General features: G+C 31.7%; 2 protein-coding genes across 5 annotated transcripts in view; one reads left to right on the forward strand and one right to left on the reverse strand.

Moving 5' to 3' along the window:
• The window catches only part of LOC145252427 (uncharacterized), a 38,669-nt gene extending 27,472 nt beyond the window's left edge, over positions 1-11,197 (forward strand). For all 4 annotated transcript variants that reach the window (XM_080111824.1, XM_080111822.1, XM_080111823.1 and 1 more), the window contains exons 3-4: positions 4,153-4,228; positions 10,897-11,197. In XM_080111824.1, coding sequence (XP_079967950.1) covers positions 4,153-4,228; positions 10,897-11,166 — 346 coding nt within the window. In that variant the 3' untranslated portion in view covers positions 11,167-11,197. The remainder of the gene's footprint in view (positions 1-4,152; positions 4,229-10,896) is intronic.
• Positions 1-13,093, reverse strand: part of LOC145252376 (uncharacterized) — a 453,386-nt gene that overhangs the window by 274,947 nt on the left and 165,346 nt on the right. The window lies entirely within an intron of this gene.

Here is a 13,093-nt window from a genome sequence, read left to right on the forward strand (position 1 = left end):
GATATTCATAAACGACCTCCCTGATAAAATTCTTTCGGAGATAGGTATATTTGCCGATGACACCACTCTCTATAACAGATATGAGGGGAAAACAAATGAACACATATCCAAGGAAATGGCAGAAACACTAGAGGATGACCTCCAATCCGTAGTGAAATGGGGACAAAAATGGTTGGTCACATTCAATGCTGCTAAGACTAAGCTTGTTTCCTTCAATAACTACAAGAAACCTTCTCTACCACCAATAGCAATGGCCAAGAACACATTACCTGAAAGTACTTCTTTTAAACTCCTCGGCCTAACGTTTACAGGGAATATGAACTGGAATAGATACATTGAGAGCATTGCCAAGGCTGCTGCAAGGAAGGTTGGCTCCCTCTACCATGCTAGAAAGTTACTTACGCCTGACAGTATCCTATACCTCTATAAGGCAACCATTCGCCCATGTATGGAGTACTGTTGTCACATCTGGGCTGGTGCATCTGCTTCTTGTCTCTTGTTCCTGGACAGGGTTCAAAAGAGAGTCGCCAACCTGATAGGTCCTGAACTGTCATCTAGGCTTCAGCCTCTGTCCCATCGACGAGATGTTGCATCCCTCTGCCTGTTCTACAAATACTTCAATGGTGAATGCTCTGACGAACTGCAAACACTTGTACCTCCCCGACGTAACTACCCCCGACAAACCCGACAAGCTACTAAGTCTCATCCCTTTACAGTAGAGATCCCTAGGTGCAAGAAAGCCTTTTACTCCAATAGTTTCTTCCCCAGAACTGCGGGTCTTTGGAACTCCCTTCCGGGATTCTGCTTTCCCAACTGCAATGATATGCAGAAGTTCAAGTGTAATGTTAACAAACATCTTTCTACTCATCTCCCTTCATAATGACCCTGCTAATTAAGTCCCTGATAGTAGCCCCCTGCTTCAAAGTGGCACTGTGCCTTGTTTGGGGTGAAAATTGAATAAAAAAAAGAAAAAAAAAAAAATTCTGTTTGGTGAAAATCTGCTTTATTTTTTTGTTGCAAACCATCTACTAGTTGGCCAGTTATGTACGAATCCCAAGAGCGATAGGAGCCTTCTATTATGTCTGAAAGTGACACAATGTTCAATGAGCAAGATCAGAGATAGGCCGCTGTACAATTCATGTTCTCTACCGATCCAAGTTATGGCAACAGGACCATTGCCAGCACCCTCAAAATACATCGTTGCATTACCACGAATAACAGGGATATGATGAAAACAAAGTTTCTGGCAATGGTTATGGTTTTAAGTGAAGGGCCACATCATACCACCTCACATCTTCAAAGTCGGATTGAAAGTCAACACCAAAGTGTACCTGGATGTGCTGAAGAGTGTGGTGATTCCTTAGTGCAATCTAGTGGCCGCTGGCAGAGCCTGAGTATAACAACAGGACTCAGTGCCAGAACACAAGTCCAAAGAGATCCAGGCTTGGCTTCAGAAGGAGTGCTATGACTTTGTATCCTTCTTTCATCAGTCCCTCCTCCTCCCCGAACCTGAACTCACTGGATTACTTCATTTTGTCATACGTCAAAAAGATCACCAACATGACCTCCCATGATACCAAAGCCAGCCTAATTGCTTCTATCCGCCGAGTATTCTCCGAGCTCCCACCAGAATGTGGAAAAGGCATGCTCCCAGTTCCGGACCCATATTGAGCCGGTAATTGAGGCTGAAGGTGGCAACATTGAATAGATGTAAGCTCTATTACATAATCAAGTTACCTGAATTGATTTTTTCAATAAAAGTTTACTTTAGGGTGACAATTTTATCGTTCCACACTGTAGTCACAAGTTGTTGCATTGTTGAATGTATGAATGTATATATAATTTATATAATATATACACACTGACAATTCTTTTGTCACTATTCTCAAAATCAACACAAAGACGAATTTCAAAGGATAAGTTTTATTTACAATTAAGCTTCTTGTTCATTGACAAAGAGAGAGAGAGAGAGAGAGAGAGAGAGAGAGAGAGATGTTAGTTGTGTGGGGTTGGTTGATATGTGGTTCACAACAGAGAGGTGTCAACATATCAATCACGTTCACTACTGTCAGTCTGCTCTCTTCTGTTTTCTGTTGTTTATTTTTCTCTTATATAGTCACAAATCGACATTCCTGGAATTGTAAACATCAAGATTTTTTCTTATTCTTATTTTCTATTTTGCATTGTACAATTTATAACTTCTGACCTTGAAATGTAAACAGTTCTTTCGGTCATTTTTATGGAACACTAAATATGTAGATCAACTCCATTGGGAATGTGTGTGTGTGTGTGTGTGTGTGTGTGTGTGTGTGTGTGTGTGTGTGTGTGTGTGTGTGTGTGTGTGTGCGCGCGCGCGCGTGCACCCCTGCTTTCAGATATGCATCACCACATTTCTATATCCAACACAGTCATCCAAAACGCTCTGTTTTCTGTTTATGCTTTTACTTCTTGAAAAAATTTATAGCTAGCTTTCATTCTCCAATACCGTCTTTGGTTTGTGCTTGCATCATTTGTATACATGTTTAAAATGCAGCCATTTGCACAGTTCCCAGTGGACAACTTCCCAGCCCAATCATGGCTTTTTTTAATATTCGTTTTGGGCTAATTTGCTGCATTGACTTATGATCTACTCTTACTGCTTTGTCTCTGTTTCCACAGAGTCCATATTTATTGCTTTCCTGGGTCTTGTTTACTTTAGATGCATTTGGCTTTGATTGCATTGTTTTGTGCAGCTGTCAGTGACAATTTTGTTTTCCTATTCACATATCCTTATCATAGGAATGTCTATGTATTTTCGTGCCTGTCTTCTCTAGTCAGTCTTATAAATTACACATATAGCTGTTTCTTTTTCTATTTTATTTTTCTCAATTTTTTTTCTGTTTTACTGTTCTTCATATTCTTCATCTTGTTGATGTTTTTGCAACATTATTCAACCTCTTTGTATTCTGTGTTATATATTTTTAATGCTTTTATGACATACTATTAGTACTCTTTTCCTCTTCTTTTTTTATATAGAGTCGGTCAGTATCAACACGTAGTGCATGATCGTTAGTTTTTTAGTTCTTTGATCCTGTTCTTGTTAGAAAAAGGAACTTAGAGATTGTGCACACACACAAATTCCAGGTGTGCAGAGAACAAAGAAAATACCATGTCAAACTGTTACATATATATTGACTTCAGAGAACAAAATAATACCATGTCGGACTTTGACACACATATTGATCCCAGAGAACAAAGAAAATACCATCTCGGACTTGTACACATATACTGACCTCTGATGAAACAAAGAAAGAATTTGTTGATAAAAGAAAGAGGTCTGACAAACAAAGAGACTAGAGAGAGAAAGAGAGAGTTTGAGAGAGATGTACGATCATTACATCGTTAGTTCATCAACCCCTCTTTCACGACCCTTGCTCAATACGTCTGACGACCATAGACAGGCAAAATAATAATTAAATAAAATAGTTTTGTTATGAAACCGTTTCCATGTTTGATTGTCAAATGGGTTAAACAAGTTAGAGTGTATATATTTATTTAGCAGCACACATTTTTGTAGAAGTGCAACAAACATGATTATATATACGTGAGCGATGAACAGATAAATTGTTACAGAGAAACAAACAATACAACATTCGTATATAGAATACAATATCCTAGAAAACAAACTATGCAATATTTTGCTTTATAAAAGATGCAAAGTATCTTAGCAGGATTGGATACTTTTGATGCGGTTTCTGAAGATAATTTAGTTCAATAAATGCCTTGTTCTTTTTTTGTATGCTATTTTTGTTATAGCTTTCATCTTTTCTTGTTTAATGGTTTCAAATTACAGAATGCCCAGATATTTGTAGTTCATTAAGTTCTCTTTTTATTTCTCGATTAGGCAACGCTATACTTTCTTTTGTTTAGAGTTCCTCCATTTTCATCACAACTAAACACGTTTTTGATCCAAAGTTGGTATATATCTCCCTCCCATTACAGGACAATGTGACACAAGAGCCAAAGGTTATGATTTTTATGGTGACGTGGTATGGGAATACATCAATTCCAATCAGAGTGGTTTCGAACAGAATTGGACGTTAAGAATCAAACCAAAACTTCATTTTACTTCTTATATCTAACTTTTAATTTAATTTTTTTTTTAACTTTAAGAATCCCGGAATGTCTCCGTTTACGACAAAGTTCCAAACCTCCGACTGATCCTGATCGTGGCTATGTTGACCCAAATGTAAGTTCAATTGTACATTTTATAATATATTTTAGCATATTTTCTAGTATACTAGCAGGCTGCTCAAAATTGCTCGGTCGTAAAATCCACATAAAGATTATATTTTAATTCATACAGAAACTGAGACTTGTGCATGCGAGTATTTTATTTTAGACATTTCACTTCTTGTTATTAAAAAAAAAATGCTCAAGCTGAGATTGAAACCTAAACCTAAAGTCAGTGAGTCAAATACGATAACCATTAGGCCAGTTTGATACACTCTTTAAAAAGTGCTTTCAAACTAACTTATATTTAACGTAAGGAATCTGTAATGTGAACCATTCACATATGCGCAATCATGAAAAAGTTAGCAAGCAAATAAAAATCTGACGATTCTCATATAACAATTTTTCAATTTTGACCTCTTAGAAGCCTTTTCTTCCTGTTGAAAACCTATTAAAAAATTTTTCACATATCTGAATAAACTATATACCAAATTTCAAGTCTGTAGATTAAAAATTCGTTAAGTATGTAGGTCGAGAAGTGTCCTCTCTCACACACACACACACATTTTCACTTTTATAGACATATAGATTTTATAACATATTTATGGCATATTTTGTAACATATTTTTCGTGTGGACTCACCCATACACAATATATGAACTCTTATAAACAGTATAAATATACCAAGAGGTACTGACACTCGAGATTTATGTGTGTATTTCATAGTATGCCAAATTTGCATATATAGAATACAATATCCTACAACTCTCGTTCTCAATGTTTTCTATTTTGTAAATAAATATACATTTTTCTAAACTGTATCTGTGTCTGGGTCTTTCTTGGTGACCTTTCCAGGCCACAACAATATCTCCGATACAAAACGTATGACAATAGAAAAGTGCCTAAGATATTTCTGTAGAGAAGTTTGTCAGGACAACTTGGCATTAGGATATTTTACCCTACAAGTAAACTCTCTAAATATTCACAATAACATTCGAAGCCTAAATAAGATTACACAGTATGACTTATACAAGAAATGGTGCATGTTTTCCAAATGACGTTGCCTATAGCACGAAACTGGATACTCTAACAAACTAGATAAGTAAATTTATTTACAAGGATGGAGTGCTGCTGCCACATCTGGGCTGGAGCTGTTAAAAACAGTCTATCCTGCCTTGACAGTACAAAATAGACTTTGTGGCTTAGTGGGGGATGCTCTTTTCTCTTCCCTGCAACCTCTCTCCCACAGAAGAGACGTTGCGAGCCTGTTGTTGTTTTGTCGTTATTTCCATGGCAAGTGCTCGTCTGAGCTCCAATCTCTGTTCCCCCCCCCCTCGCCAATCTTTCACGAAAAACACCTTAGCTGAAACCACTGTCAGTAATTTTCCCCACTCTTTATCTGTGCCTAAATCAAAATGTAGATTCCATGAACAAAGCTTCTTTCTTAGAACTGCATGCTTGTAGAACTCTCTTCCGTTTTCCTGTTTTGCACCTGACTACAACTTGGGTGTCTTCAAGTCCAACATAAACAAATTCCTGATGAATCGCCCCCTTAAGTAAGACACTTTATCAGATCGCCATTACTAACAATTACTACGATACTATCCCATTGATTACTGTACACACAATAACCCTTATCCCTGAGTGGCTTCCGGCCCTTGATAAGGGGTGACCTCCATGTAAAAACAAAAAAAAAAATCCTGAAATCCAGTAAGACCAAGAGATGATAAGAAAGATATAGCATAATTAATTGGTCAGTTAAGAAAATAACATAAGTATTATTAATTTCTTTACTAACTCAACATATGGAAAGCAAAAGGAAACGTTAATGGAGTAGTCGAATATCTATGTGTGTTATATAAAAATCAAATTTTGTGAGAACATCGAATAAAGTCAAATCGAAACAAAACTTGTATTTATTGTATTTATTTGCTTCCCCACCAAAGCAAATTAGGCACAAGGCCGTTTTTAATGTGGGGTAAAAACCAGCTCCCCTAAAAGTAGGCAAAAAGGGGGAACTCTGGTTACCAAAAATGATAATTGTCCCAGTATAGAGGGTTTCCCCTCCATTGACTGGTACAAATAATCTTAAGTGCAGCATCTGCAGAACAGATACTACACTTTGATCCCGGCCCGAAGGACAAGAACAAAAAAAAAAGGCAAGCCTCTTTTCTATTTATTTAAAACCAAAAAAACTAAAACAAAAATTGTATTTAGTGTCACTTATAAACTCAGCTTTCGATACGTTTTCCAAATAACGTTGCTTATAGCCTCCACTCAGTCTCAAAAGATACCCACTGTAGAGGCAGTTGTGCGTGAATTGTGAGACAAGGGTTGCACAATCTCCAATCACACCTCTCCTGAATCGACACTGTTTGGGTCCAGTGGCAAGAAGTCCAGGACGACTGGAAGCAATGTCAAGATAAGCGGAGAATGTATACAGCACCTTTACCCATTTAGTACTGACCAGGTTCAACGTTGCTTGACTTCAGTGATCCAACAAGAACCGGTGTGTCAACATGATTACACCGTATAGCATGAAGCAGGATACTCTACCAGACTAGGTAAATTTTTATCCTGAAATCCGGTAAGACCAAGACATCACAAGAAAGATATACTATAACACAGACTCGGCTTTCGACACTAAGCACAGGAGAAAAAGAAAAAGAAAACGAAAGATGAAGAAGCACACATGTTTTTGATGCACATCAAGTCAAAAAGAGGCTTCCTCAGCTATGTCGCACCCCTAACAGCATCTCAGGAAGAAACCAAACTACAGCTGTGGACCAGACAACTAGAGAATACCCACTCTCTCCTACTGACATGAGAATATCTTGTTCTGATTCCTCCTGTCGTGGTTCAGAAGAACCCTGGCTCCACTAGAAAACATTCCACGCTCCGAGTAAAGGAATAGGGTAATTAAAAGTTGCTATGATTAAATAAGGCTATAAAACTGACCCAACCATCTACGAATATGAAGAGGAATATTTGATGCAATGTTGCCTTGTTTGCTTTCCCCTGTTTAACCAGTACAGTTTGAAAAATAATAATAATGACTGCGTAAGGAAAGAGGGGAAACTGTGGAATGACCACATGCTGCAAAGACATGCAAAGAAGAAGAATGTGCACCGGAAATTAACTGATTTTTTTTTTTTTTTTTGATTTTGATTTGTTTTTCTTGATTTCTAATTTAAAAAGGGAGGGAAATCTATTAGGATTAAGTCGGAGTTATTTCCCTTGAACTCGATATTAAATCATTGCTAAAAAGTAATTTATCTGTGTTTGTTGCAGTTTCTATATTTAATTTTCCATTCATCTCTATTTTTATTTCTAATTTTCTTCCAATATTAATTAAATACATTCTAGATGGACAAAAATATATTATCCACATTTTTTAAAATAGTTTTATTCAATTTTCATTCCAAACAAGAGACAGTGACACTTTGATGTAGGGCGCTACTATCAGGGACATAAGTTGCAGGGATACTATGTAGGGAGTTGAGCAGCAAGATATCTGTTTACATTACACTTGAACTTCTGCACGTCAGTACAGTTGGGGAAGTAGGAGTCTGGAAGGGAGTTTCAAAGTCTAGCAGTTCTGTAAAATTTTAATCTTTCATTAACCAATAAGTTACCAATTGTGACATTTCGATTTCACATTAACGTATAAGTTGTCAGTTATGATATTTCAATTTCTCATGAATCAGCAAATTGTCAATTGTGATATTTCTATGTCTAGTTAACTAACCAGTGCTCAACTGTGACATTTCCTTGTCTTGCCTTTTGACAACAAGATTTCTTAATCTTATTTTATAATTACTGATGTTTACAGACAATATAGAATTGAACATGGCGCAGTATTAACCATGTTTTTCTGTATCTGTTATTGATATTCCACATATATCTGGCTGATGTATTAGAAGCAATAGAGCATCAAAGAAAACTTATATTTTATAATACTGAAGCAGTAGAAGCACAATTATATCGTTGCAAAAAAGTGTGTTGATGTAATAAAATAATGATTAAAATAATGCATGAATAAATTTATTTAATCTATCAAAAATCTCCTTCAAAATTAAGACAATAATCATGCATGGTTTTCGCTCAACAACTTGTAAGATTTAATATTTTACTTTTGAATTGAAATATTCTTTAATGATTCTTCAACTTCATCAAAATACTCAATTTAGCGACAAATCATAAAGAATGAGTTCTTGTTTGAAGATATAAAGCAGTTGATATAAGATAGTTTATATAAAGTAGTTGATATAAGATAGCTTATATAAAGTAATTGATATAAGATAGTTTATATAAAGTAGTTGCTATAAGATAGTTTATATAAAGTAGTTGATATAAGATGGTTTATATAAAGTTATTGATATAATGTAGTTAATATAAATCAGTTGATATGAAGTAGTTGATATAAATTTGTTTATATAAATCAGTTAATATAAAGTACTTGATATAAAGCAGTTGATATAAATTAACAGATATAAAGTAGTTAATATAACGTAGTTCATACAAAACAATTGCTTAAAAGCAGTTGATGTAATGTAGTTAATATAAATCAGTTGATATAAAGTAGTTAATATGAAGTAGTTTATATAAATCAGTTTATATAACGTAGTTAATATAAAGTAGTTAATATAAAGTAGTTTATATAAAATAGTTAATGTAAATCAGTTGATATAAAGTATTTAATATAAATCAGTTGATATAAAGTAGTTAATATAAAGTAGTTGATACAAAGTAGTTAATATAAAGTAGTTAATATAAAACAGTTAATATAAAGTAGTTGATATAAAGCAGTTAATATAAAGCAGTTAATATACAGTAGTTAATATAAAGTAGTTGATGTAAGACATTTTACATAAAGTAGTTGATATAGCGTAGTTGATATAAGGCAGTTAATATAAAGCAGTTAATATAAAGGAGGGTATATAACATAATTGATATAATTAGTTGCTATAAATAATTGTATATAAAGTAATTGATATAATGTAGTTTATGTAAACTATTTGATATAAAGTAGTTGATATAAAACAGTTAATATAAATCAGTTTATATAAAGTAGTTAATATAACATAGAAATATAAAGTAGTTGATATAATGCAGTTGGTACAAATTTGTTTGTATGAAGTAGTTTCTATAAAGTAATGTATATAAAATAGCCGATATAAAATAGAAAATATAAAGTAGTTATGAATTTTCTTATAGAAAGTAGTTTATGTAAAGTAGTTAATGTAAAGAATTGATATAAAGTAGTTAACATATAATAGTTTAGTAGATTATATAAAGAATCTTATATAAAGCAGATCATAGTTGATATAAGATAGTTTATATAAAGTTGCATATATAAGATAGTTTACATAAAGTAGTTGATATAAAGCAAATGATAAAAAATAGTTGATATAAACTAGAAAATATAAAGCAGTTGATATAAAATACTTGATATGAAGTAAAATAAATATAGAGTAATTGATATAAAGTAATATATAAAGTCGTTAATATAAATTAGTTAGTATAAACTAGTTGATATAAATTTGTTTATATAAAGTAGTTGATATAATGTAGTTAATATAAAGCAGTTGATATGAAGTAGTTGATATAAATTTGTTTATATAAATCAGTTAATATAAAGTACTTGATATAAAGCAGTTGATATAAATTAACAGATATAAAGTAGTTAATATAACATAGTTCATACAAAACAATTGATTAAAAGCAGTTGATGTAATGTAGTTAATATAAATCAGTTGCTATAAAGTAGTTGATATAAAGTAGTTGATATAAATCAGTTGACATAAAGTAGTTAATATAAAGCAGTTAGTATAAAGTAGTTAATATAAATCAGTTGATATAATGTAGTTAATATAAATCAGTTTATATGAAGTAGTTAATATAAAGTAGTTGATATAAATCAGTTTATATGAAGTAGTTGATATAAAGCAGATGATACAAAGTTGTTTGTATGAAGTAGTTTCTATAAAGTAGTGTATATAAAATAGCAGATATAAAATAGAAAATATAAAGTAGTTATAAATTTGTTTATAGAAAGTAGTTTATGTAAAGTAGTTAATATAAAGAACTGATATAATGTAGTTAACATATAATAGTTTATATAATGTAGATTATATAAAGAAGCTTACATAAATCAGATCATACAAAGTAGCAGATATAAAGTAGCATAAATAAAGTAGTTGATATAAATTTGTTCATATAAAGTAGTTGATATAAAGTCACAGATATAAAATTGCAGATCTTATGTTGTAGATAAAAAGTTGCAAGTACAAAGAAGTTGAGAGACAAAGTAAGAGCTCTCAAATGGCTACCAAATTCTATCACATTATTTGCTAAAAAGGAAGATCCGTCTTTCTTTTTCATCTTATTTCAGACTGTTAATATCCAAGTCCGGTCCAAGCTATAATTCTAATGAAATTTTCTTTCACTTGTTTTATTTTTGTCTTTGTCTGGAAAATACTGCTTTTTAAAATTAGTTTTACACATGATCGTCCAATATTACAACAATACGGGTTCTTATTATTCAGCATTTTCTTTCATTTACTACTCCTCTTTCATATTTTTATCCTCGTCCTCTTTCCATGTCCTCACACTTTCTCTTTTTCATACGAAAATATACACCATTATTAATGCATGGATTTGCTTAATACTTGTTCTTTGTAGGTCGTTCTCCACGGTGCTGCAAGAAGACAGCATATGGTGCGCCAAAACAAGGCTGGTGGACATTTCAACAAAGCCATGTCAGAAAGTCCACAAATGAGAAATGAACCACATGCTTACATTGATGTATTGGACCACAATAACCAGCCGTATAGTTCTAAAGGTTCCGATAAAATGCCAAACACTCAAACGACAAACGACACAGTATACAGTAATATCGACCCTGCAACTTATTCCAATGTGGCAGATGTGTATCACGTCTTAGAGTCGTAAAATCGATGGATAATAAAATAATTTAAGCTTCCTTGACCATTGTTAATGGCCATCACACTCCCTATCAATGGTCAGTAATTCAGCCATAGACTTATATTTTTACAATACAGTTTATTCAATTCATACTAAAAGTTCAGTCTGAATTTTAATTGTGTAAAATTTAATTCTGTAAATAGAAATGTTTATTGGAATGAAATACTAGCTGTCCCTACCTAGTACTGCCCAGTATTGCACATTTTTATTTAGTTTAAAAGTGAAATAAATAAATATATATGAATATATGAAACAAAGTAAAATAAAAAAAATTATGTGTCACTTATTGGCCAGAAACATATGCATGCACAGAAACATGCGATGTACTACAAAATGTGTTAATATAGAAAAGCGATAGAGAGGTGGTGAGAAGAAGAAGGAAGAAAAGAAAGAGATAGGTACAATGCTAAATAATGACTCAAATAATGTAAGGGGGATATTTTAAGTTACAAAAATTTATCTTTTATTATTTGAATCAGTATGTAAGATTATTATCGCCATTGTAACAATCTTCCTAACCGGAATTTTGTTTTAATCTGAAACGAAATACATTTTATTATTGGAAATAATATGCTGAAAAGACTAAAAAGACAAAGTGGCTAGACAGAGTCAAATATCGATGTGTCAGATACGATGCTTTTGGCTCTAAATTCTAAAATCTGGCAAGATAACTTTATATGTTAAATGTATTTGACACATTTAATTTTATAAAATTTTATAGAAACCTTAATTAGCATTCCAATGTTGAAAGACTATATTCAACAAGAAGCTCTTCATCAATCTCCACTCGACATCCTAGTCTTTGAAAATATGGTAAAACAAACATTTGCATTCATAGTTATGACAATCACACATTTCTATCGTTTTCGTCGTCTATTATTATTATTATTATTATTATTATTATTATTATAGTTTTATTACAATCTTTTAGTGTTCAGATACCTTCATATATTTCTCTATTTTATTATTTAATAGATATCTCAATAACCCGTTGGGTCACAACCATTACCACAATTTTATTTTGATTTCATAAACTGTAGCAAATCTTTTCACAGTCTTCTTGCCGAGCTAAAAATAATAATAAATAATAATTTTTACTTCTGTAGTTTATTTATCATATGTTTATTAAATTACTTTAATATTAATAATAATAATAATGATGATAATAATATTAATAACAAAATAATAATAATGATAATAATAATGATAATAATAATAATAGACAAAAATATTGCGTACATAAAAATAGAATAAAAATTACAAAGTCTTTTTAATTTATCCTCTTTGTTTATTAGATCGCTCAAATATAGCTAATAATAATATATAAATGCAATATTTTGTCGATATTTATAAGAAAATAGAACAATAAAAATTACAAATGCATAACACTTAATGATAATCAATGAAAAACTGTTTTATTTGTCCAGAAATAAAACAATATTGTTAAACAGAATTGTCTGAAATCAAAACAATCATTTTTTTTTAAATAAATAAATAACAACAAAAATAAATAAACGTTTGGTATACAGGTAAATGTTAAAACACTGTCACAATACAAGGAATGAAATAATGTAGTTGGTGTTGAGAAAGAAAGACAAAAACAACTGATATATAGAGATATATAGATTTATATAATATCTCTATATATATATATATAAATCTATATTTGTATATATATATATATAAAAATCTATATCTATATATATATATAAATCTATATATATATATATATAAATCTTATATAACTATATATATATAAATCTATATATCTATATATATATAAATAGATAGATAGATTTATATATATATATATATATATATATCTTTTATATATATATATATATATATATATATATATATATATATATATATATATATATATATATAAATGTAT

This window comes from Euprymna scolopes, chromosome 29 (genome assembly GCF_053919585.1).
Source record: "Euprymna scolopes isolate OS-2025 chromosome 29, ASM5391958v1, whole genome shotgun sequence".
Lineage (NCBI taxonomy): Eukaryota > Metazoa > Mollusca > Cephalopoda > Sepiida > Sepiolidae > Euprymna > Euprymna scolopes.